This window comes from Sodiomyces alcalophilus (genome assembly GCF_042370955.1).
Source record: "Sodiomyces alcalophilus JCM 7366 unplaced genomic scaffold ACRALscaffold_3, whole genome shotgun sequence".
Lineage (NCBI taxonomy): Eukaryota > Fungi > Ascomycota > Sordariomycetes > Glomerellales > Plectosphaerellaceae > Sodiomyces > Sodiomyces alcalophilus.
Window position 1 is genome coordinate 1,544,267 of NW_027263534.1, and position 18,926 is coordinate 1,563,192.

The 18,926-nt window shown below is 56.1% G+C and overlaps 11 protein-coding genes across 11 annotated transcripts; 3 read left to right on the forward strand and 8 right to left on the reverse strand.

Moving 5' to 3' along the window:
* Window positions 1-204: 204 nt before the first annotated feature.
* Window positions 205-416, reverse strand: ACRALDRAFT_2018519 (uncharacterized protein; the record flags this gene model as incomplete). The annotated part of the gene is made up of 2 exons (XM_071019939.1): window positions 205-325; window positions 358-416. The coding sequence occupies 2 exons, from the start codon at window positions 414-416 to the stop codon at window positions 205-207; spliced, it is 180 nt and encodes a 59-aa protein (XP_070875874.1).
* A 215-nt stretch (window positions 417-631) lies between these two features.
* On the forward strand, window positions 632-3,336 carry ACRALDRAFT_1049084 (uncharacterized protein; the record flags this gene model as incomplete). Its single annotated transcript, XM_071015573.1, has 3 exons — window positions 632-1,941; window positions 2,015-2,224; window positions 2,274-3,336. Exons 1-3 carry the CDS (start codon window positions 1,394-1,396, stop codon window positions 3,334-3,336), a joined length of 1,821 nt encoding a protein of 606 aa, XP_070875875.1. The 5' UTR covers window positions 632-1,393.
* Window positions 3,337-3,352: 16 nt separating this feature from the next.
* On the reverse strand, window positions 3,353-6,209 carry ACRALDRAFT_1075647 (uncharacterized protein). The gene is made up of 2 exons (XM_071018412.1): window positions 5,428-6,209; window positions 3,353-5,318 (listed from the first exon to the last, which is right to left on the reverse strand). Exons 1-2 carry the CDS (start codon window positions 5,734-5,736, stop codon window positions 3,999-4,001), a joined length of 1,629 nt encoding a protein of 542 aa, XP_070875876.1. The 5' UTR covers window positions 5,737-6,209; the 3' UTR covers window positions 3,353-3,998.
* A 322-nt stretch (window positions 6,210-6,531) lies between these two features.
* Window positions 6,532-8,060, reverse strand: ACRALDRAFT_1062534 (uncharacterized protein). Its single transcript, XM_071016623.1, has 2 exons — window positions 7,434-8,060; window positions 6,532-7,336 (listed from the first exon to the last, which is right to left on the reverse strand). Exons 1-2 carry the CDS (start codon window positions 7,820-7,822, stop codon window positions 6,907-6,909), a joined length of 819 nt encoding a protein of 272 aa, XP_070875877.1. The 5' UTR covers window positions 7,823-8,060; the 3' UTR covers window positions 6,532-6,906.
* A 191-nt stretch (window positions 8,061-8,251) lies between these two features.
* ACRALDRAFT_1062535 (uncharacterized protein) lies at window positions 8,252-8,918 on the reverse strand. The gene is made up of 2 exons (XM_071016624.1): window positions 8,565-8,918; window positions 8,252-8,504 (listed from the first exon to the last, which is right to left on the reverse strand). Exons 1-2 carry the CDS (start codon window positions 8,605-8,607, stop codon window positions 8,317-8,319), a joined length of 231 nt encoding a protein of 76 aa, XP_070875878.1. The 5' UTR covers window positions 8,608-8,918; the 3' UTR covers window positions 8,252-8,316.
* Window positions 8,919-9,478: 560 nt separating this feature from the next.
* Window positions 9,479-10,001, reverse strand: ACRALDRAFT_1056021 (uncharacterized protein; the record flags this gene model as incomplete). The annotated part of the gene is made up of 3 exons (XM_071015865.1): window positions 9,479-9,553; window positions 9,687-9,837; window positions 9,964-10,001. The coding sequence occupies 3 exons, from the start codon at window positions 9,999-10,001 to the stop codon at window positions 9,479-9,481; spliced, it is 264 nt and encodes an 87-aa protein (XP_070875879.1).
* A 294-nt stretch (window positions 10,002-10,295) lies between these two features.
* Window positions 10,296-11,963, reverse strand: ACRALDRAFT_1049091 (uncharacterized protein). Its single transcript, XM_071015574.1, has 4 exons — window positions 11,818-11,963; window positions 11,558-11,751; window positions 11,441-11,505; window positions 10,296-11,318 (listed from the first exon to the last, which is right to left on the reverse strand). The coding sequence occupies exons 1-4, from the start codon at window positions 11,870-11,872 to the stop codon at window positions 10,679-10,681; spliced, it is 954 nt and encodes a 317-aa protein (XP_070875880.1). The 5' UTR covers window positions 11,873-11,963; the 3' UTR covers window positions 10,296-10,678.
* Window positions 11,964-12,521: 558 nt separating this feature from the next.
* ACRALDRAFT_1069576 (uncharacterized protein) lies at window positions 12,522-13,434 on the forward strand (the record flags this gene model as incomplete). Its single annotated transcript, XM_071017681.1, has 2 exons — window positions 12,522-12,590; window positions 12,835-13,434. The coding sequence occupies 2 exons, from the start codon at window positions 12,522-12,524 to the stop codon at window positions 13,432-13,434; spliced, it is 669 nt and encodes a 222-aa protein (XP_070875881.1).
* A 444-nt stretch (window positions 13,435-13,878) lies between these two features.
* ACRALDRAFT_2102962 (uncharacterized protein) lies at window positions 13,879-15,089 on the reverse strand (the record flags this gene model as incomplete). The annotated part of the gene is made up of 4 exons (XM_071023121.1): window positions 13,879-13,936; window positions 14,007-14,766; window positions 14,832-14,877; window positions 14,958-15,089. 4 exons carry the CDS (start codon window positions 15,087-15,089, stop codon window positions 13,879-13,881), a joined length of 996 nt encoding a protein of 331 aa, XP_070875882.1.
* A 433-nt stretch (window positions 15,090-15,522) lies between these two features.
* On the forward strand, window positions 15,523-16,263 carry ACRALDRAFT_2101437 (uncharacterized protein; the record flags this gene model as incomplete). Its single annotated transcript, XM_071023063.1, has 2 exons — window positions 15,523-15,553; window positions 15,650-16,263. The coding sequence occupies 2 exons, from the start codon at window positions 15,523-15,525 to the stop codon at window positions 16,261-16,263; spliced, it is 645 nt and encodes a 214-aa protein (XP_070875883.1).
* Window positions 16,264-16,523: 260 nt separating this feature from the next.
* Window positions 16,524-18,311, reverse strand: ACRALDRAFT_2101931 (uncharacterized protein; the record flags this gene model as incomplete). The annotated part of the gene is made up of 1 exon (XM_071023079.1): window positions 16,524-18,311. The coding sequence occupies one exon, from the start codon at window positions 18,309-18,311 to the stop codon at window positions 16,524-16,526; it is 1,788 nt and encodes a 595-aa protein (XP_070875884.1).
* Window positions 18,312-18,926: the final 615 nt, after the last annotated feature.

Sequence of the window (18,926 nt, forward strand, 5' to 3'; positions counted from 1 at the left end):
AGGCTAGACTCGGGACAGGGTCGACGGTATGGCTGGCCGAGAACAAGCAATTCCTGGACTTTACCGGCGAGATGCTTCGCTACCGGAAGAGAGAAAGTCGGCTAAGCAGTTGCTGGAGCACGGTCTTTCGATTCTACGAACATCGGCGAGGGTTATATAGTGTAGATGCCAGGATATGTTAATTCTAAAAGCAGGGCATCCATATCACAAGATGTACCTATGGTACCTGTAGCTTATAATTAGAATCTCGTCTCTGTACTCGCGATGTATTCCTTTGTACTGGCCCATAGGTAGGTAGGTAGTCATGGTGTCGTGTCGCTCGGTACTCAGTAATTGGACAGTAATGATACGTTGTACTTCCTGGCATGTCTTTTGTGGGGCTCAACCCCCAGCTCCGTGCTCATCTCCGATTCCATACGCACATTCGGACCTGAGATAAGGACTCATCCCACATGGGATAAGATACGAATGTACGGTTACTTCGTACGTCCACCTGTCAACCCAACCCCCCAAGCCGAGTCCAAGCACGTAATCGCCAAGTTGCATCGAGGCCGAACGAGGAGCATTCGTCCACCTCTATCATGGCCGCCGTCTCTCTCCCTTGTCATCACGCTTTACTGTCTCCAACTAGCACAACGACATACCGCAGGAAGAGCGCAGCGTAGTCCGATATCCGATCCATCACCAGCGTCTTCGTCTTCCCCACGTTTTGTCTTTCTCGATCGACTCCTCTCCATCGGCTATTCCTCTTCGTCCCTATGCTCACCCTCCTTACCAACCGCCTTGGATTCGTCTCCGACTTGATCCTTGTTTCGCACACTCTCTGAGGTTACCGCCAAGCCATACGCCCCAAACCCCCAGCTTCCTCCTCATTTCGGCTCCTCTCCCAGACGCTGCTCGTCCAGCCTCAATACCACCCCGCCCTCACTGCAAGCATGTTGCAACCGACACCGCCATTCAATACGGCTTGACATTGTTGCCCTCTACGGCTGTGGCCATATACAGTGAACACCACTCACGAAAGCGACTCGAAATCATCTCACCTTCAATTCATCCACCATTCTCGTTCGCACCCTGGAGCTTCGTACCTCATCGTCCTGCCCATTGTCGCACGAGTCGCGCACTCCCAGTCGTGCGTCGGTCAATTTGGTTTGAAACCTGGCAGCAGATCGTTGAGAGGACAACAGACTAAAAAGGAGAGGGACACGACACGGCAGGGAGCGAAAGAGGGAGAACTGGAAGGGAGGGAATAGAGGAGGATACCCTTGACGACACAGCCTTGGCACATCCCGCCAGGGGACGCCCTTCCTGCGTAGGCGCAAATAAAGAACCATTAAAACGACCGAGTCTTGGAAGTGGAAGGGAGGAGGAATCATTGTCCAAGACGCCGTAGATGATGGCGCCGTACCGGGATATCGAGCTCAACACACTCAAGTTCAAAGAGGATTCCCTCGGCCAGGACAGCGGCTATAGCATGCGCGACTACTTCGGCATGCCGGAACCAACCTACGATGCGCCGCCCTCCCCGACCTGGTGGCAGCGCGTCTGGCGGGGCTTCGAGCGCGACCCGGATCTGCGCATCACCGGCAAGCTATCATCCTCTGGGCCCGTCGACGACGACGGCGCCCACTACTACGACCTCCGCACCGCCACCATCATGACCTCCAACCCGATCCTGTCCAGGAAGCTCAAGGGCAGGCACTTGCAGATGATTGCCATTGGTGGCTCCATAGGCACCGGTCTCTTCGTCGCCTCCGGGAGGGCCCTTGCCAATGGTGGCCCGGCGTCTCTGCTGCTCGCTTTCTCTCTCGTCGGCTGCATGCTGTACTGCACATGTCAGGCTCTCGGAGAACTTGCCGTCAACTTTCCCGTTGCTGGCTCCTTCTCGGCCTATTCCACTCGCTTTATCGACCCGTCTTGGGGGTTTGCTATGGGCTGGAAGTGAGTGGTTTCCCAAGCTCACCCTCCCTTTCCCGTCATCCGACACCACCCATTGCTAATTCATGTGTCCCAGCTACGCCTTCCAGTGGTTAATCGTTTTGCCCCTGGAAATCGTCGCCGCTTCCATCACCATCAACTACTGGGATGAATCTATCCAACGTGCCATTTTCGTTACCGTCTTCCTCCTCGGCATCATCTGCATCAACTTGTTCGGCGTCAAAGGCTACGGCGAAGCCGAGTTTATCTTTTCCATCATCAAGGTCATTGCCGTCATTGGCTTCATGTAGGTTTCCTCCTATCCCCACCCTGAACCAATACTCACACCCTCCCAGCCTCCTAGGCATCGTCCTCAACATTGGCGGCGTTCCCGGAGACGGCTACATCGGCGGCCGCTACTGGCACGACCCCGGCGCCTTCAACAACGGCTTCAAGGGCCTCTGCAGCGTCTTCGTCACCGCCGCCTTCGCCTTTGTCGGCACCGAGCTCGTGGGCCTCGCCGCCGCCGAGACGGCCAACCCCCGCAAATCCCTCCCCACCGCCATCAAGCAGGTCTTCTGGCGCATCACCCTCTTCTACGTCGTCGCCCTCACCCTCGTCGGCCTCCTCGTCCGCTCCGACGACCCCCGCCTCCTGTCCCACCAGTCCGTCGTCGACCTGACCGCCTCCCCCTTCGTCATCGCCATCGTCAACGCCAAGATCGGCGTCCTCCCCGACATCATGAACGCCGTCATCCTCATCGCCGTGCTCTCCGTCGGCAACTCGGCCGTCTTCGGCTCCTCCCGCACCCTCGCCGCCCTCGCCGACCAGAACCAGGCCCCGCGCTTCCTCTCCTACATCGACCGCCGCGGCCGCCCCCTCATGGCCATCGCCGTCGCCGCCGCCGTCGGCCTCCTCTCCTACATCGCAGATCTCGGCGCCCAGTCCGAGGTCCTCGACTGGCTCCTCGCCGCCTCGGGCCTCTCCTCCATCTTCACCTGGGGCTCCATCTGCCTCTGCCACATCCGCTTCCGCGCCGCCTGGCGCGCCAAGGGCCGCCACCCCAGCGACCTCGCCTGGCGCAGCCAGGTCGGCGTCGCCGGCTCCTACTGCGGCCTCGTCATGAACTGCCTCGTCCTCGTCGCCCAGTTCTGGGTCGGCGCCTGGCCCATCGACTACGCCACCAAGACCTCCGCCCAGCTCGCCGAGTCCTTCTTCCTGCGCTACCTCGCCGCCCCCGTCGTCGCCGCCTTCTACGTCGGCCACAAGCTCTACTACCGCACCACCGTCGTCCGTCTCCGCGACATGGACGTCGATACCGGCCGCCGGGGCTTCAACCTTTCCATCCTGCTCGCCCAGGAGGAGGAAGAGAAGAAGGCCTGGCCGACCTGGAAAAAGGCCTACAAATTTTTATGCTAGATGGGCCAGCCTCCTCTTTTTTTTTTTCTTTTTCTCAGTGCTAGCGGAAGGGTCAAAGGTGGCGAGCGTGGGTTTATGAACTGGTAGGCAAGGCGTTTCGGGCGTTTGGAAGTTAGGGCCCTTGCGATAGTAGGGAATGATATCGGAAGGGATCATGGGGAGACCATTGGGTGGATTTTTGTTTTATTTCTTCTTCACTGGGCATGCAAGATACGCGCCTGCGCGAATGACATGATTTGGACGACAGGATTGATTTTCGAACCTCATGATTCCTCATGGAGACCAATGCGTCGCTGGCATTGAGAGTTCCATAATTATCGCGATCACATTCCATCGGCTTCACGATCTTGACGATACAGCGAATGACTATAGCGCAAACAATTCTTCCAGTACTAGCAATTGGTATTTGGTTCTTACGAAAAAATACATTCTCGAGCATTTTACATGACCGAGTTGAGAGACAAAGCAAAACGGGAATATAACAAGAGTAGAATACATATGCGCGGTGAAAAGTAAAACTGACTTCTCTCATGATTCATGAGCCGCATGTAAGGCTTAGCCTTCATCAAATACAAGCTTGTGGAAAAGGTGCAACGTCCGAGTCGCGTGACCCTGCCGATGGCCATATTCTCCTGTGGATGGCCGACAAGTGCTAATGGAGCTCAAAAGTCCCAGAAGCTCTTCTGCGCCGCGGTAGACTTTGGCGCCGCGGCGGGCTTGGGAGAGTCCTCGTCTTCACCAAAGAACCAGGCGCGGCTCGAGCCCTTCTTGCCACCCATACCGTCACCGCCAATAAGAATTCCTCGCTCTTCATTGAGCCCTTCGGGGTTGTTCTCCTTGTGCGAAGCGGGTGACTTGTCATAGGCGGACCAGTTCGAGTTCATCTGGCTAACTGCCTTCTTGCGGTCGTCGCTGATTCCGGCCTTGGCCTGGTTGGCCGGGGCAGGGGAGTTGTCGGTCATGGCAAAGTGCGGGTCAAAGTCCTTTCGACGATCTGGCAGGTTCGTGATGGCACCGAGGGGACGGTTGGCAGGAGGCGTCGGCGCCGATCCATCCTCGTTGTAGAGGTTGTTCTCGTAGAGATGCAAGCCGGTATTGTGTGCAGTGCCCTTGGGGGGACCAACCCGACGCGGCTCGCCAGAAGGCTCGCCATCGTCTACAAAGTCAAAGTGCGTCTCGGCGTCCCGACGTGGCTTGTGAGCAGCCGTCTCGGCGGGGGCATCGTCATTGTTCTCTGTTCCCCAATGGCGAATATCCTGGTGGCGGATAGTCCTTGAGGGTTTCGGCTTCTGCGGAGTCACAAAGTCCTCAAAAGACCAGCTCGCGTTGTTCTTTGAAGACCGAGGTCTATGGTTGGTTGCAGCGGCGGCGGGGGCGGCGGCATCTTGGGCTGCCGAACCATCGGCCAAGTTGAAATGGTTGTACTTCTGGGGTTGCGGGCGGAAGGCCTTCACGGGGCTCTTGGGGGTTTCGGGGGTGTCGGGGTCCTCCTCGGGGGCGTTTTCATCTGTATGGAAGAGGCGGCTGGGTTGGAAATTCTTGCCCGCCCCGGATTTGGTGCCACGCTCACGACCGGAGCTGGGGGAGCCGACGTCCTCGGCGGGCTCATCGCCAAATAGTTCTGTGAGGCAGCGCTGGGGTGGCCGGGTTCCGGCGTATGGTGAAACCACGGCCGGAGACTCTTCGATAGCCTGCTTCTCACGGGACTCGAATAGGGAGAGGGATGCGTGAGGGTCGCGCAAGGCGTTTTGAGAGTTGCCTCGCGCACGATGGAGTGTATCGGTCTTCTCGGGGCCCGCTGCGATGGCGCCGATAGACTGGAGGGAGCGGGTGACAAGCTTGATCTGGTCGGCTGCGTCGCGGATAGGCCAGTTGCGGCCCGACTTGCCAATCACATCCAGCTGCCTAAGGAGAGCGCCCTGGTCCCAGCTCTGACGGATCTGTGTGATCTTGCCCTCGTCATTGAACGAGACAATGTGCGTCTGTAAAATCCAACCCAGTTAGTTTCTCATGCAATAAGTATATCCGATTACGCCCTCGTTCGCCAGGGCACCGGGGAAAGAAGGGGACCTGGGGCAAGAGATCACGTACGATGAGCAGGGACACGGTACGGTCAGCAACAAAATTGTCGTCAAGTCCAGGTAGGTAGGTTCCGCCGCTGGTAACGAACTCGAGTGTAGTGTCCACTTCGGCGGCGATAGCTGTGGGGCCCTCGATGACGTGCAGCAGCTCTTCCCCATTCGTCTTTACCTGGTTACGCTGGGTGTTCAGGTGTTTGATGATATCAGTCGGGCCAGTGAAAGTCGTGGTGGTGGTGATATAGTGTAGAGCGGCATCAGCAGCCAACAGTGACGAGTTGGGAGCAGACAAGAACTGCCTGTACGTGGCCGTCGCAGACATGGTGGGCAGTGAAGACGACGGTACGCTGGCGAGAGGTTGAGACGTCGGAGAGCAGACGGCTTGTAGATGTTGCTCGTCCTGTTGATCGGCTGATGGCAGGGTTGCTCAATGGAGGTCAAGCAACTGGTGAGTGATGACACGTGTGACGCGAGAGGGAGGAAGAAGGGAGAAGAAGGAATGGGAAGACGAGAAAGCTCCGTGGGGCTTAGACAAACGGGAAACTACCAAGGTAGCGGAAGAAGTTACTAGCGAGTGTGAAGAGAGAGACTAGGCCGGGTACCTGGAGCTAAGACATGTAGGTAGTCTAGTGGACAGGACGTGGGGATGGAGATCTCAGAGCCTTAGTCCAATACATGAAGTGATAGCTATGAGACGGGTGAGATTATGTCCAAGAGCTCTGGAAGGTAAAGGAAGGGAAGGTGGAAAGGGTGGTCCTTGGGCGTGACGGAGAAGAAGGAAAAGAGGAGGAAGAGAAAAGAATAACAGAAACGTAAAGCGGGAATGAGGGACTGAGGGGTGCCTGAAATTTGCCTGAGAATTTACATAAAATGGGCGAACGTGGACGCGACAACCGTTTCGAGTCAGAAAGGGCAACCATAACATAACATGGATAGGAAGGAGGTACCCTAGCTGCCGTGATGCATCTTGAGCAGGCGCATTCCCCCGCCGCCCCACCTTCCTCTCTCATTAGATATGCCAGGAAGTAACTATTGCCTATACCGCATAGCATTAATACAGCATAATGTCTATTATCCGAAAATACATGTGCAAACTGCGCAAAACAAACGAACGAAAGCACCTGCGAAATGAAGGGGCCGATGGCCTGCAGGGAGGTCGCGTCTCGATCCAGGCCCATGTTTCACCATGGATCCGTGCTATTCCCTATTGGGAATGGACCATTCGGACCAGCCCTATGCACTGTGCATTCTAGAACAGTTTATCCAGCAGAGAATCATCCTGTAAGTAATTACGTAATACTAACTGCCTATTCGGTTAGGTGGCCCTGGCAATGGAGCGACCTCAGCCGTCATCTTTAGACCCACCCGCATTCCCGCATCCATCCTTACTGCATATCAAATTATACTCCGTCGTTTTATACCAGCTTTTCGGAATGTTTGGCGGCGCCACTTGCGGTGCCTGCCCGCACACTACTGAATAATTACACCCACCTTACCCGTTGACGATGACGCCGCCGTTGCAGTGGATCACCTGGCCGCTGAGCGCCGAGCTGTCCGTGGACGCCAGGAAGACGGCGCACGTCGCGATTTCGGACGGCTGCATCGGCCGGCCCATGGGGCTCGTGAACTGTTTCTGCGCTTCCTCCGTCATGGTGGCCGGGATGAGCGGCGTCCACACGGGACCCGGCGCCAACGCGTTGACCCGGATGCCCTTCCCGACGTACTGGTTGCTGAGGCCGCGCGTGAAAGAGATGATGGCACCCTTGGTTGACGTGTAGTCGAGCAGATCCGGCCGTCCGATGTAGGCGTTGATGCTGGCGTTGTTGATGATGGTGCTGCCGCCTTTCATGTGCGGCAGCGCGTACTTGGCGAGGTAATAGTACGGGTGGATGTTGGTGTTGAAAGTGTGAAGCCATTGGTCTCTGTATCGTGAAAACACCCAAGGTAAGCAGGCCTGCTTATTCTCTGCAATGACGAGCGAATGTGGAGGGGAAAGGGGGGTCGACGAGCAGCACATACTCTGGGAGTTTGGTGATATCTTCCGTCATCATCTGGTACGCCGCGTTGTTGAAAAGGATGTCAATGCGGCCTAGCTTGTCCAGGGCAACATTGACGACCTCTTGACATTTGGCCCTATCGGTCAGATCTGTCGGCAACAAGTGGCACGCCCGGCCATATTTTTCAACGTGCTTCTTGGTCGCCTGAGCATCCTCCTCTTCATCCGGAAGGTATGCAATCAGCACATCGGCTCCCTCCATGGCGAAGAGGACAGCCGATGCCCTTCCGATGCCCGAGTCTCCTCCCGTAATGATGGCTTTCTTATCCTTGAGCTTGCCGGAAGCCTGGTATAGCTTGGAGCCCCCATCGGCCGTAGGGATGTGGTCGACCTCGGGTTTGGGATTGGGCATCTGGCCCTCTTTTCCGGGGAATTCCTGATGTTGGATGGGAATCCGGTGCTCTGGAAAATTCACATCAGTCTTGGAAAGATTACCATGGGCGGTTGCATTGACAAGGTGCAGGGCAAAGGCGACGTACTGGGGTCGAATTGATCCGCCATGTTGAGTCGTCGTTCGAGTTGTCGGCAAGGCAGTCGATTTACAGTGTTAACGATGGATGGGATGGCTTGTTCTTGTCGTTCGAATGCTGGAATGGCCTTCCTTAAGAATGACCGCCAGAAAATTTACGGCTCGCCATCTTCTCGGGGTTCCGTTGGGTACTGCTGATGTCATTTCTTCTATCATCAGTCAACGACGTCATTGAGTCTGGGAAACTTGCGAGAAGCACGCCGCAGCAGTGGACTCTGTAGTGTACCCCCGCAATAGCCTCAGGCTTGTAAAGGCAATCAAATGACACGGGAAGTAGCAATCAACCCCTATATCTGACCACCTTCCAGCCTTGCAAGTCAATACAATTGTCTCGTGCCCGACTTCTGACCGATATACAAAGCCACGTACTTGTACCAAGGTACCCCGTTTCTGTACCTCTTACAATCTAAAAGAGTGGACTTGGCCCGGATGCCAGCACGGAGCTCGGTCCGGCGCAAGGTATTCTTGGGTTGGGGATGTCCGGCACCGTCTTGATCCCAACTAGGTAAGAATTGCTTTTGGCCTCGTCAATAGGATCTTCTATTCCGACACAATTACTGATCAGGCGTGTTGTTCCATGGAATGTGAATCTTGCCCATCTGCCCCATGTCCCCCCATCAGCTCTGGGGTTGCCAGTTCACCCAGCCTGAAAGACGCCCTTCTCTCGCACGCACGAGATATGCCTGCTCGTGGCATCATTTTGAAACGAACCCATGCTTCGATAGTACTGGAACTCACGAGACAGAGATAAGCTTTATCTCTTGTGGCGAGATCGACAAAAGACAGTGTCGAGCTGCATATTCCCCCCACGGACGACTGATCCCATCACAGACTGTATCGACAGTAATACAAGGGTTGATGTTCCTTAATCCCTCTTCACCCCGGGCCTCAATCAGATTCAGTTGCGCTGGGAATTTCGACTTCTACGGCCCCATGGCCGGGCCGTCGCTCAACATCTGGGAAGCGGAGGAATCTCCATAATCAGAAGTCGAAGAAATCAAAGTGATTCCAGCATTGAAAAGCCACAGACCGTGTGTAGCAGTTAGCAGGTTTCTAGCACGAGTCTAAGCCGCATACTCTGTGCTTCTAAGTACACATAGCCTACCCTACTCGGCTCGTCCGGTACGAGCACATATGCCATCGTCCCACCTCGAGAAGATGATGCTGCTCGAATGTACTATCATACAAACCCCGTAAGCTTGCGAAGATGCCAAATAAAAAATCAAATGAAATAGCCAAACGCCAGGAGAGGAGGGGGGCGGAAACGCAGTCGTCCAGTTCTCCAGTCCAGTCCCCTGTCCTGCGCGCCGCCCCTCGATCTAAAATTCAGAACCATCCCGTTGTTGTCATCGTATTAATCTAATCCGTTCCATCTCGAACCCTGGGTCCCGGGGTCCCTGCGTCGCGTCGACTTTGTTGGTCTGGAAAAGTAGACATCGGCGCGTCGAGAAATCAGTCAGCCGTCGCCTTTCCGCCCGTTTATAGAGCAATCGCTCCTCGTCGGTTTTCGCGTACATGAAGCAGTCCCTGCAGACCGCAGAATACAAAGAAGGCCTACATCGCCACGGTGTCAGCAAAGAGTTGCCCTCGTCAAAGACCTTCCCATGCTTTCATCCCCGTCCCTGCCGACCAGAGGACAGCAGCGGAACATGTAGGTAAATCGAGGGTCGCGTTTGGAAAGACGTACGGCGTAGACAATGACGGCGACAAAGATGGTTCCCGCCACGGCGGGCCCGTTCTCCGGGTCTTCTATTCCCCCCAAGAGTCCGTGGTGGTTCGAGTTGTAGAGAATGCCGAGGACGCCGAGGATGACGATCGCAAAGACGGAGATGACCGTGCTAAATGCAGCAGTGGCAAAGAAATATAATGTCAGCGTTGCCGTTGGCACTCTTCCGCACAGAACTTCGAAGCGATGAGGTGGGAAGAAACAGGGTCGGCTCGGGGAGCGAAAGGGGACATCGTACCAAGACCACGCTTGGAAGGCGCCTACGACAGGCTTCATGACGGCGGACGGTGGTGGTATGTAAAGCTCTGCAAGGCCACGAGTATGGGGGGTCTTGTGCGGTATGGCGACGGATTGAGTGAAAACGAAGCAGTTTGCGATTAATTAGTAGGTCGATGAATGGTTCGGAGCTGACGAGGCGGGAGTTGTAGCAGCTGTCCGTGTACGTACTCAGCCTTGCAACAACCGCGTTGCTTAGTAAGAATACCGCGACAACCATTGCCCGCGAATAACAGAAGGTGTCAATGGTTAAAACAAGGAATTCTGTTTGAACCTACATACACTACATTCAAAAGCCTCGCAGAGTATCTCGTACAAGCTGGTCAGGTACCAGGTTAGTCGGAGCTGGTGTGATTGCAATAAAAGATTGAGGTCCCGTCATGAATGACTGTAGGAGCTATCACCGCAGCCCTCTGCGACCACGAGCTCCCCTGCCCGAGTCCATGCCAAAATGATGACAGCTACGATGGTCATTGACGCTGGAAATAAGCGCACTCCGTGCCATCGCCCTCTAGCTCGACGAGTGATGGCCTAGGAGCAAGAAGGGGCCGCACAAACAACCAAAAGACAGGGTAGAATGTGTGATGGGAGGAGCTCAAGCTGGAGCGATTAAAACAGTACTCGTACACTGCTGAACTCTGCATTAACACGCCCGTTGTCCGCCTTACTCTTCTTCCCTACAGCTTTGGCGCATCCTTACGACCGGTCTTGATGTTCTTCGAGAACTGCCCCGTCAGAAGGAAGTCCGGGTACTTCATGCCATCATCGGTCCCCACGTTCATACTGCCCTGCCTCCGCCAAGCACCGCCATCCACGGGCAGGACCTGGCCGTTGACATGGCTGCCCGCGTCGGAGAAGAGGTAGACGGTCGCGTCGGCCACGTCGCGCACCGTACCCCACCGACCCGAGGGCACCGCGGCGTTGGCAGCGTCGAAATCCGCCTTGCTACTGGCCAGACGCTCCATCCCCTCGGTGCCCTGGATCGCGCCGGGCGCCACGACGTTGCTGGTGATGCCGAACGGGCCGTACTCGAGCGTCACGGAGGCCATGAGCGAGTCGATGGCGGCCTTGGCGGCCGAAACGTGGGCCTGTAGCGGCATGCCGGTGTAGTGGAAGGTGGCGGACACGTAGACGATCCGGCCGCCGGTCAAGCCGTCCCGGCTGGGATTGGGATTCCGCTTTGCCGATTCAATTAGGTAGGGGATGGTGGCCTTGACTGTGTTGAAGGTTCCTAGAACGTCAATGTCCATGACGGCCTTGAAGGCATTGGGGCTCATGCCAGACACGGGTGCGACGAAGTTGCCGGCTGCTCCGGCACTACGTCAATTGGAGGAGGACAGCAGAATGTCAGTCTCCCGGAGGTAATTTAAAAGCATAGAAGCATATAGTAGTAAACTTGGAACAGGAGTTGGCATCCTGCACCTTGGATGGGGACTTACATGACAAAGTCGATGCTGCCTAGCTCCTTCGCGCACCTGTCGGCGGCATCTTGGAGGCTTTTGGGCTGTGGCAGGTTGTTAGAAAAGTTGTCTCTCCATGCACAAAGAGATACGCACGTTTCGGACATCGCAGCCACCTATGCCGATGACCTTTGCTCCCGGACGTGCTGTTGCAATATCCTTGGCTGCTGCTTCCGTCTTGTCGACGTTCCGTCCGATGATGCAGGCATTGGCACCAAGCCGCACAAGGGCTCTTGTCTGCGCACTGCAAATGGTTCCTGCCCCTCCAGTCACGAATGCAACCCGGTCCTCTGGTAAATTGGCGACTGATTAGCTTGGCCTTTGTGGTTTTCAGCGTATCGGGAGGTTTCTCTCACTGAAGATGCCGTCCTTCCACACCGAGCTGACGTATTCCGACTCGGGAACCGACATGATGACAAAGGCTGTGATGGGAACTGTCGAAAAGTACTTGTTGAAGATTTGTGATGAGGCGTTCTGTACGGAGTAGTGATTAGAGTATGGGAGTGGAATCTTCTATTCCCACCGACGGACGCGAAGGGCATTTCGTCATCCCTCGGTTCACGGTTCACGTGTCTTCAAGAGGTAGGATGCAGAATCCCATGTGCACCGACCGAGGCGTTGCCTGGAAACATGACATTGTATAATTATAACCTAAGGAGTGTAATACTTCATATAGAATTCCATCCAAAACGGTCCTCCTCCGGGGACATTATAATGATACTCGGACCCAACGGCCGAGGATGCAGTGAGTGAAGGTCCACTGCGGTGCCTATGAGGTACTGTACATACATACAGTGGCTAGACACAACTGTACCTGTACATCGGCAATCAGCTGCGGCTCTATGGCGATACCACAGTGGATTGACGGCTCTATCCAATACGAGCGCCGCTTGGCGAGTTCTCAAGCTGCTAGGTGGTCATAGCGCAAACAGCTCCCCACTCCCGCATTATCTTCCACCCGCCCGTTGTGGCCCCTACAACACTTGGTCAGTTGCAGTGCAGCAACATCAGACTCGCCTTATCCCAGGTTGAGCAAAGACAACCACCCTCCGATTTGCAAATGGCCATGACTTCCAAAGGGGTCACCCTCCTCAAGTTCGTGGGGACGGTTTCCCTCGGTCTATTGACGGTACGTCCGAAGATTTTCTCATCATTTCCTCACCGAAATGCTTGTGGGCCAGCAGTTGCCGTACCCGGCCGTCGTCTCCAAGTGACGCCATCGTGAATGGAGGCAAATATCTCGGGTCCCCGCATCGGCCCGCAAGTCGAACGATGTAGACGGCCATATCGAGGGTCACCTTGACTACCAATTCCCCGGCATACATTATACTCTCGCGGACAAATTGCTAATAAGTTTTTTTCTTCTTGTGTAGGGCCTCTCCTGCTCCCTCGCAGCCGTCACCGTCCCCTCCATCCTCTCGCTCCCATCCGCCTCCTCCGCCGCCCAGGCCTACCGAAACCTCGCTCCCACCTCGTCGCTCCGACTCCGAACCCTCACCGCCGTATCATCGGCCTCGTTCCTCCTAGCCTACTACTTCTCCCCGCGCTCGTACCGCCACCCGTATCTCGTCTACGCCTCCACCCTGGCCCTGGCCTCCAGCCTCGCCGACCACATCGCACACTGTCTTCTGGGCTCGTCAGACAACGAGACATCTCGCCAGGAAGCCGCCGCGCGTCGGCAGGCCCGGCACGAAAAACTGGCGGCACGCAACGCCGCCCGCGCGGCGCGCATGGAGGCCAGCTACGAGGTGGTCGGCGACGTCACCAGCGAGGAGGGCACCGGCAGCACCAGCGGCGGGGACGACCTCGATGTCGAGGAGGAGGAGGAGGAGCTCAACGGCGAGGAGGTGCGCGGCGAAATTGAAGACTTTTTGAAGGCGCAGCGTGTGCAGACGGGTATCGCCTCGGTCGGCTTTCTCCTCTCGCTCGTTGGCATCTGGGGCGATGGTGCGATCAAGGCGCTTTGCGGATAAGAGTCGTAGGTGCTACTGCTGTGCTCCTCCGCCGACGGTTCCAACATGGTGTTATACGGTGTTTTGAGCTTGAGCAGATGGGAGGCAGAAATTGTTGGTATTGAACCAAGACGCTTCGCAAATCGCCGCCTCTGCTTTTCACCGCGTGGCAGCTTGCCATTTCCGTTCTATGAACATAGTTTCAGGGCATGACCAGAATGGAACACCATAGATGAATTTTTGGTCAATTAATTATGGTATTCGTGAGTCCATGATATTATTGTTGTACATGTTGGTTTGGCGTCCCTCTTTTTCATATATGCGTCCTGTCAATGTCCGTTTTGCTGCACGATCTATGGGTTCTGTATTCCAAGAACTCCTTCTAATCTTACCCGAAAGCTCTACTTGTGGGTCTCCTCGAATGTCCGTTTCCTCCGCAGTAATGGTACTCGAATCTCTCGCTCCTCAAGACTTGAGCCTGTCCCCCCCGGCCACTTCATACTGGGAATCCTTGATAAGGAAGCTAGCTGGGGTCAGTACAAGACGAGCAGGAAAAAAGTGCGAGGGGACAGAAGCCAATTAATAGCACATACTTGTACCAGAGTAACGTGGGGGCAATGGTGCCCAGATGCCACAAACTGTGGGCGTCGAACGTACCCCACAAAGGGGGAAAGTCGAAGAGCTCCAGGCTCATAAAGGCCATAATCAGCGCGACGGCAATGATCGGCCAGAAAGACCAGGAGCGACGGGTCTGCTGGTACCTGCGGTAGGAGTACCAAACCCACAGGCTGTTCTGAACCATTCCGACGACAACGTTGGCAGCCATATTGTAGGTATAATCCCAGTGAACGCCCTTGAGGTAGGCGACGTGGAGGGCGTACAAGACGCAGCAGAAGAGGGTCCAGGCGCGTAGGACGGAGCGGCGACGGGCGGTGGGCCGGTCGAGGCGGAAGAGGCGGATCGGGGTATAGTAAAGGCCGTAGAGGACGCTGGCGCCGGCGGCGAAGTAGTCGAGCTGCTCGGTGGCGGTGAAGTCGCGGGTGTGGAAGATGGCGGAGAAGGTCCAGGCGGCAATGCCGGCAGTGGCGAAGGCACGGTACCACGGCAGCAGGGGGTACGTCGCGGGGACGCGGGCGAGGAGCTTGCGGATGCCGTGGCAGTGGGCCCAGAGGTTGCCGAGAGAGAAGATGACCGAGGCGGGCTCCTGCATGCCGAGGAAGCGGTAGAAGGGCCACTTTCCGTGGAATTGTACGATGGGTTTCCCGTCGGCTACGCGGTTGTCGGTGATGATGTGTTGGCACGTGTAGTCGCATTCGGCGGGACATGTCCAGAAGAGAAGACGGCGGTGGAGGGCTGCAATTGGGGCGTGTTAGCATGGTAAGCAAGTCGACTGTGGTGGACGAGGGGTCGGGTCGTACGGATCTGCGTCGCGCTTCCAATGTTGCAGTTTTCTTGTTTACAAATCTGGGGTTTGAACATTAGGAAATCAGCTTGCCATGGGCGAGAAAGAGAATTGATGGCCATGTCGCTAGAATGTCACCAACCTGAACGCATTCTCGAAACTCGGGCAGACGGTCGCCTATGGACGCTTCGACTGTTGCGGCCAGGAGGAGAAGCAACAAGGCGCAGATAAGTAAGGGCGACGGCTTTGCCGCCGCTCTTAGGCGTCGTGGCATTTTCTTCGCATACGTAGGTGTGCGAACGACCTGGCTGTGAGGATGAAGAGGGATGGAATATTGGGGCAGATTCGGGCGGGATCAAGCTCTCAAGGTCGACGAGTGCAGGTGTTCACGATCCCCTGATCCCCACTACGAATTAGCGTCCCAGCAGTTGAATTGCCCCGAGTTAGCGCACCCTGGCTCGGCACTACAGCGGGGTGATGGTACGTATTCGTAAGGTACTAGGTTACTGGTAGATATGACGAGCTTAGTAATGGAGGGGTGATTTCCGTGCGTTCAACTCGCTTTTCATCATTGTCCACTCTCCCCATCGCACATCCCAGGTCTTATAGGTATGGGTCCATGTAAATATACTCAAAGTGCGCATTGTCCGTCGCTGGGACTGATTCATATTGCCTCAGAGTATAATTGAAATCCACCTCTCGCCATCATGTTCACAGGTATCGTGGAAGAAATCGGGAGTATGTCCTCACCCCGCCCCCACCTCTCACTTCACCTCACCCCCTGTCACGAACCCGTTCTCTCTCATGATCGCTCAACTCACTCGCTGTTCACAGCCGTCGCCGAGCTCAACCCCCAGGATGAGACGGGCGGCACGTCCCTCAAGATCTCTCTCCCCGAGACTTCCGAGCTCCTTTCGGACGCCCACCTAGGCGATTCCATCTCCGTCAACGGCGTCTGCCTCACACTCACCTCCTTCAACACCTCGGGGACCCCTTCTTTCACCGTCGGCATCGCTCCCGAAACCCTGCGCGTCACGAACCTCGGCGCCCTCACCGCAGGCTCCCGCGTCAATCTCGAGCGTGCCGTCCGCGCCGACACCCGCATGGGCGGGCATTTCGTGCAAGGTCACGTCGACACCACGGCCGAGATCCTCTCCGTCACCCCGGACGGCAACGCGTTGACCTTCCGCTTCAAGCCCCGGGATCGCGGCGTCCTTCGCTACATCGTCCACAAGGGCTTCATCGCCCTCGACGGCACCAGCTTGACCATCACCCGCGTCGACGACGGCGAGGGCTGGTGGGAGGTCATGCTCATCAGCTACACGCAGTCCAAGGTCGTCATCGCCGATAAGAAGCCCGGCGATACCATCAATGTCGAGGTCGACATGATGGCCAAGTATGCCGAGAAGAGCATGGCTGCCTATTTTGCATCCCATGCGTCGTCGTAATGTTGTGGGGATGAGACAGAAATGGTGAAGGAGAGGGAAAAGAAAGAGAGAAAAAAAGTTGACGAGAAGCTTCTGACTGCCCGTCACTTCATAGCCACGTGAAAGCGAATACGCATCCTTTAGAACATCATAACACATGACCTCCCTTCCCCGTTGAATATTGATAGCCAAGAGAGCAACCGATGGGGTGGCTATAATTATACAAGAGCGCCACGCGTGAATCCAGCTTTCGGAATATACGAGAGCAGACTCTCGGTTTCTCAAACGTCTCCCCAGACCTCGGCGAGTTTCTGACTGACCGCCTTGGGGATCTTTTTCCGGGCCACGCCATGACTGGGCAGGCCGTTGGCGACCATCTCGCGCTTCCTCTTCAGTCCCTGCTCGCCCGACCCGCATGCCTCGAATGCCTTGACAAACTCGTATGGCGTCTTCCACCGCTTCTGAATCTCCAGGGCCTTCTCTCCCGTGACGCCCCTGGTGGTCATGAGCATCTTCAAGAAGACGTCCCTGAGCGTCATCATGTCGGATTTGGAGGCGAGCGACGCGAACGCGGGGTAGCTGACATGGTAATCCCTGCCAGGCTGCGTCTCCCGCAGGTGGCGGAGCAGGGGTAGATAGTTTTGCGCCGTGAGCACCTTGGTGGGGATGACGAGCAGCGGCTTCTCCTCGTACAGCTTCTTCAGCATGCATGTCATCCGCGCGAGGTAGCGGATGGTGTCGTCCAGTTTCTGCGTCTTCTTGACAAAGTAGCCGTCCACCACTTGCATCGACGCCAGGGCCGACTGCGCCGCTTCCTCGTATTTCTGGAAATAGCCCGAGTCCATGGATATCTCCTCGACGACGTAGATGACCTTCTTGACGCCGGCCCGGCGGAGTCGGAATTTTTGCTCGTGAAAGCGGCCGTCCTTGATGCTGCTAATAAGATCATCCAGACGTTTCCGCTCCACGATCCAGTCCAGGACCACCTCATCCCCTTCGGCTCCGTGGCGGGTGAGCACGGCTGGGTCATGCGTCTTGGCGATCCACTGCACGTCGCCCACCTCGAGGGCGCGCACGATGGGCTTGACCCCTTTCTTGGCGAGCTCATCCTGTATGTAATCGCGGTCCGTTTTCGCCCGCACCTCGCGGACGTCGAGGAGAAGATGTACCGTGAAAGTGCCAGGTGCCAGCCTGATGGGGCTGAAGTTCGGCAATGAGCCCCCTTCTCCCGGCGCCTTATCGGTTCCATCGCCAACCACGTCGTGGAAGGATGACTTGGGAGGTGGGGCCTCCATGGGCTCGACAGATGGGGACCGTTCTCTCTCGTTCGGCGGCGATGGCGACGGGGCGCGGGATACCGGATCTGCTGCCCTGGAAGGCCCAGCTGTGGGTTGACCAGAGGGCCCAGGCTCTCCAGTTGATGACGGCAATGTCTGTTTGATCCGATTCGCGACTTCCCAGCCCTCCTCGGTCAAGAAATAGCGCCTCATGGGGCGACCCTTCTCATACACCAGATCCTTGTCCAAGAGAGTCTTCATGGAATTCCACGCCGTGTAGAACTTGGTCGGATCGCTCGGCGCCGTGAAGGACGAGTCGCAGTGCTCCTGGGCTATCTCGATGAGCTCGTTCTTTGTCAGACCCGTCGTTGATCCCTCGGCGAGTGTTGCGAGGGCGAGAACCAAAGCATAGGCGCCGGAGCGAAGGGCCGGAACATAGGGTTTGGGCTTGCGAGTTTTCCTACTTGGGCCCCCGGTGGCCGTGCCGTCATCAGCAGCAGCGAGAGCAGCGCGAGCTTCTTTAGAGAGCCCCGGCTTCTTAGGCATCGGCAGTCCATTTTGCTCGCAGTGCTTCTTCATCTGGTCCGTAAGACGGGCACATAACTTGTCGCCGAAGCCCCTGAGCTGGCGGAGTTGCTGCGGGTGAGTGAAGGTGATGGGACATGCTTTGAGAGACTCGTATGCGTTTTTATATGCCACGACTCCTTTGGTACTTCGTTCCCTCGCCTGGTCCAGCCACTCCTTCAGCCAGTCGAGGAGGAGGGGATTGGAAAATTCGTCATGGTCTCCCATCGTTGGCGTTTACCACCTCTGAATAGATGGCAGCACATCAGGACATTAGAGTGCTCTGAACCTGGGGAGGGAATGGTAACAAATAGAGAAAGCGATGGATGAGAAGCGAGAGATAGTCCAGATGGTCCGCAGCACATGGACTGGATGAATGCAAGGCAAGTCAGTCTTCATTGCCTACCTACCTCACCACGCTGGTATGTAGGGTAGGGTAGGAGCGAAGACGCGAATCTATTTTGAAAGCCGAGCGAGCGGAGCAGACGCGAAACCACGTGACTTTATATACCATCATCTACTAGTCCTGTTCCGGGTTAGCCTTGTGCATGCGTTGTACAACGTATCTTCGTGGTTGTGTGCATACGAAGTAGGTGGGGGGAAGAGTCTCGTATCACTCCCAACTCCAAGCTTCACTGAGCTCAGTACGAAGTAATAACCCAACAATGAGGCGTTTTTATGCCTTATGAATCGCTTTAGAGAACCCATTCGGCACAGATCCGTCAGACGAACCAAACAGACCACCAGAAACAACGCGAAGCCTTCTCTCATCTTCCACGTACCCCACCTAACTTTTAACAGTACCTAGTACCTTCGTCCGCAAACGTGCCCTTCCCCCAAAGT

What these genes read in the sequence shown, in the direction of transcription:
- ACRALDRAFT_1075647 (XM_071018412.1), bottom strand. Translation starts at nt 5,736, where the DNA reads ATGTCTGCGACGGCCACGTACAGGCAGTTCTTGTCTGCTCCCAACTCG. An exon ending in GTACCGTGTCCCTGCTCATC is followed by an intron (nt 5,319 to 5,427) that starts GTACGTGATCTC and finishes TGGATTTTACAG; the next exon opens with ACGCACATTGTCTCGTTCAA.
- ACRALDRAFT_1062534 (XM_071016623.1), bottom strand. Translation starts at nt 7,822, where the DNA reads ATGCCCAATCCCAAACCCGAGGTCGACCACATCCCTACGGCCGATGGG. An exon ending in GATATCACCAAACTCCCAGA is followed by an intron (nt 7,337 to 7,433) that starts GTATGTGCTGCT and finishes TTCACGATACAG; the next exon opens with AGACCAATGGCTTCACACTT.
- ACRALDRAFT_1062535 (XM_071016624.1), bottom strand. Translation starts at nt 8,607, where the DNA reads ATGGGGCAGATGGGCAAGATTCACATTCCATGGAACAACACGC. An exon ending in CATTCCATGGAACAACACGC is followed by an intron (nt 8,505 to 8,564) that starts CTGATCAGTAAT and finishes AGCAATTCTTAC; the next exon opens with CTAGTTGGGATCAAGACGGT.
- ACRALDRAFT_1049091 (XM_071015574.1), bottom strand. Translation starts at nt 11,872, where the DNA reads ATGTCGGTTCCCGAGTCGGAATACGTCAGCTCGGTGTGGAAGGACGGC. An exon ending in GTGGCTGCGATGTCCGAAAC is followed by an intron (nt 11,506 to 11,557) that starts GTGCGTATCTCT and finishes AACCTGCCACAG; the next exon opens with CCCAAAAGCCTCCAAGATGC. An exon ending in GGCAGCATCGACTTTGTCAT is followed by an intron (nt 11,319 to 11,440) that starts GTAAGTCCCCAT and finishes CAATTGACGTAG; the next exon opens with TGCCGGAGCAGCCGGCAACT.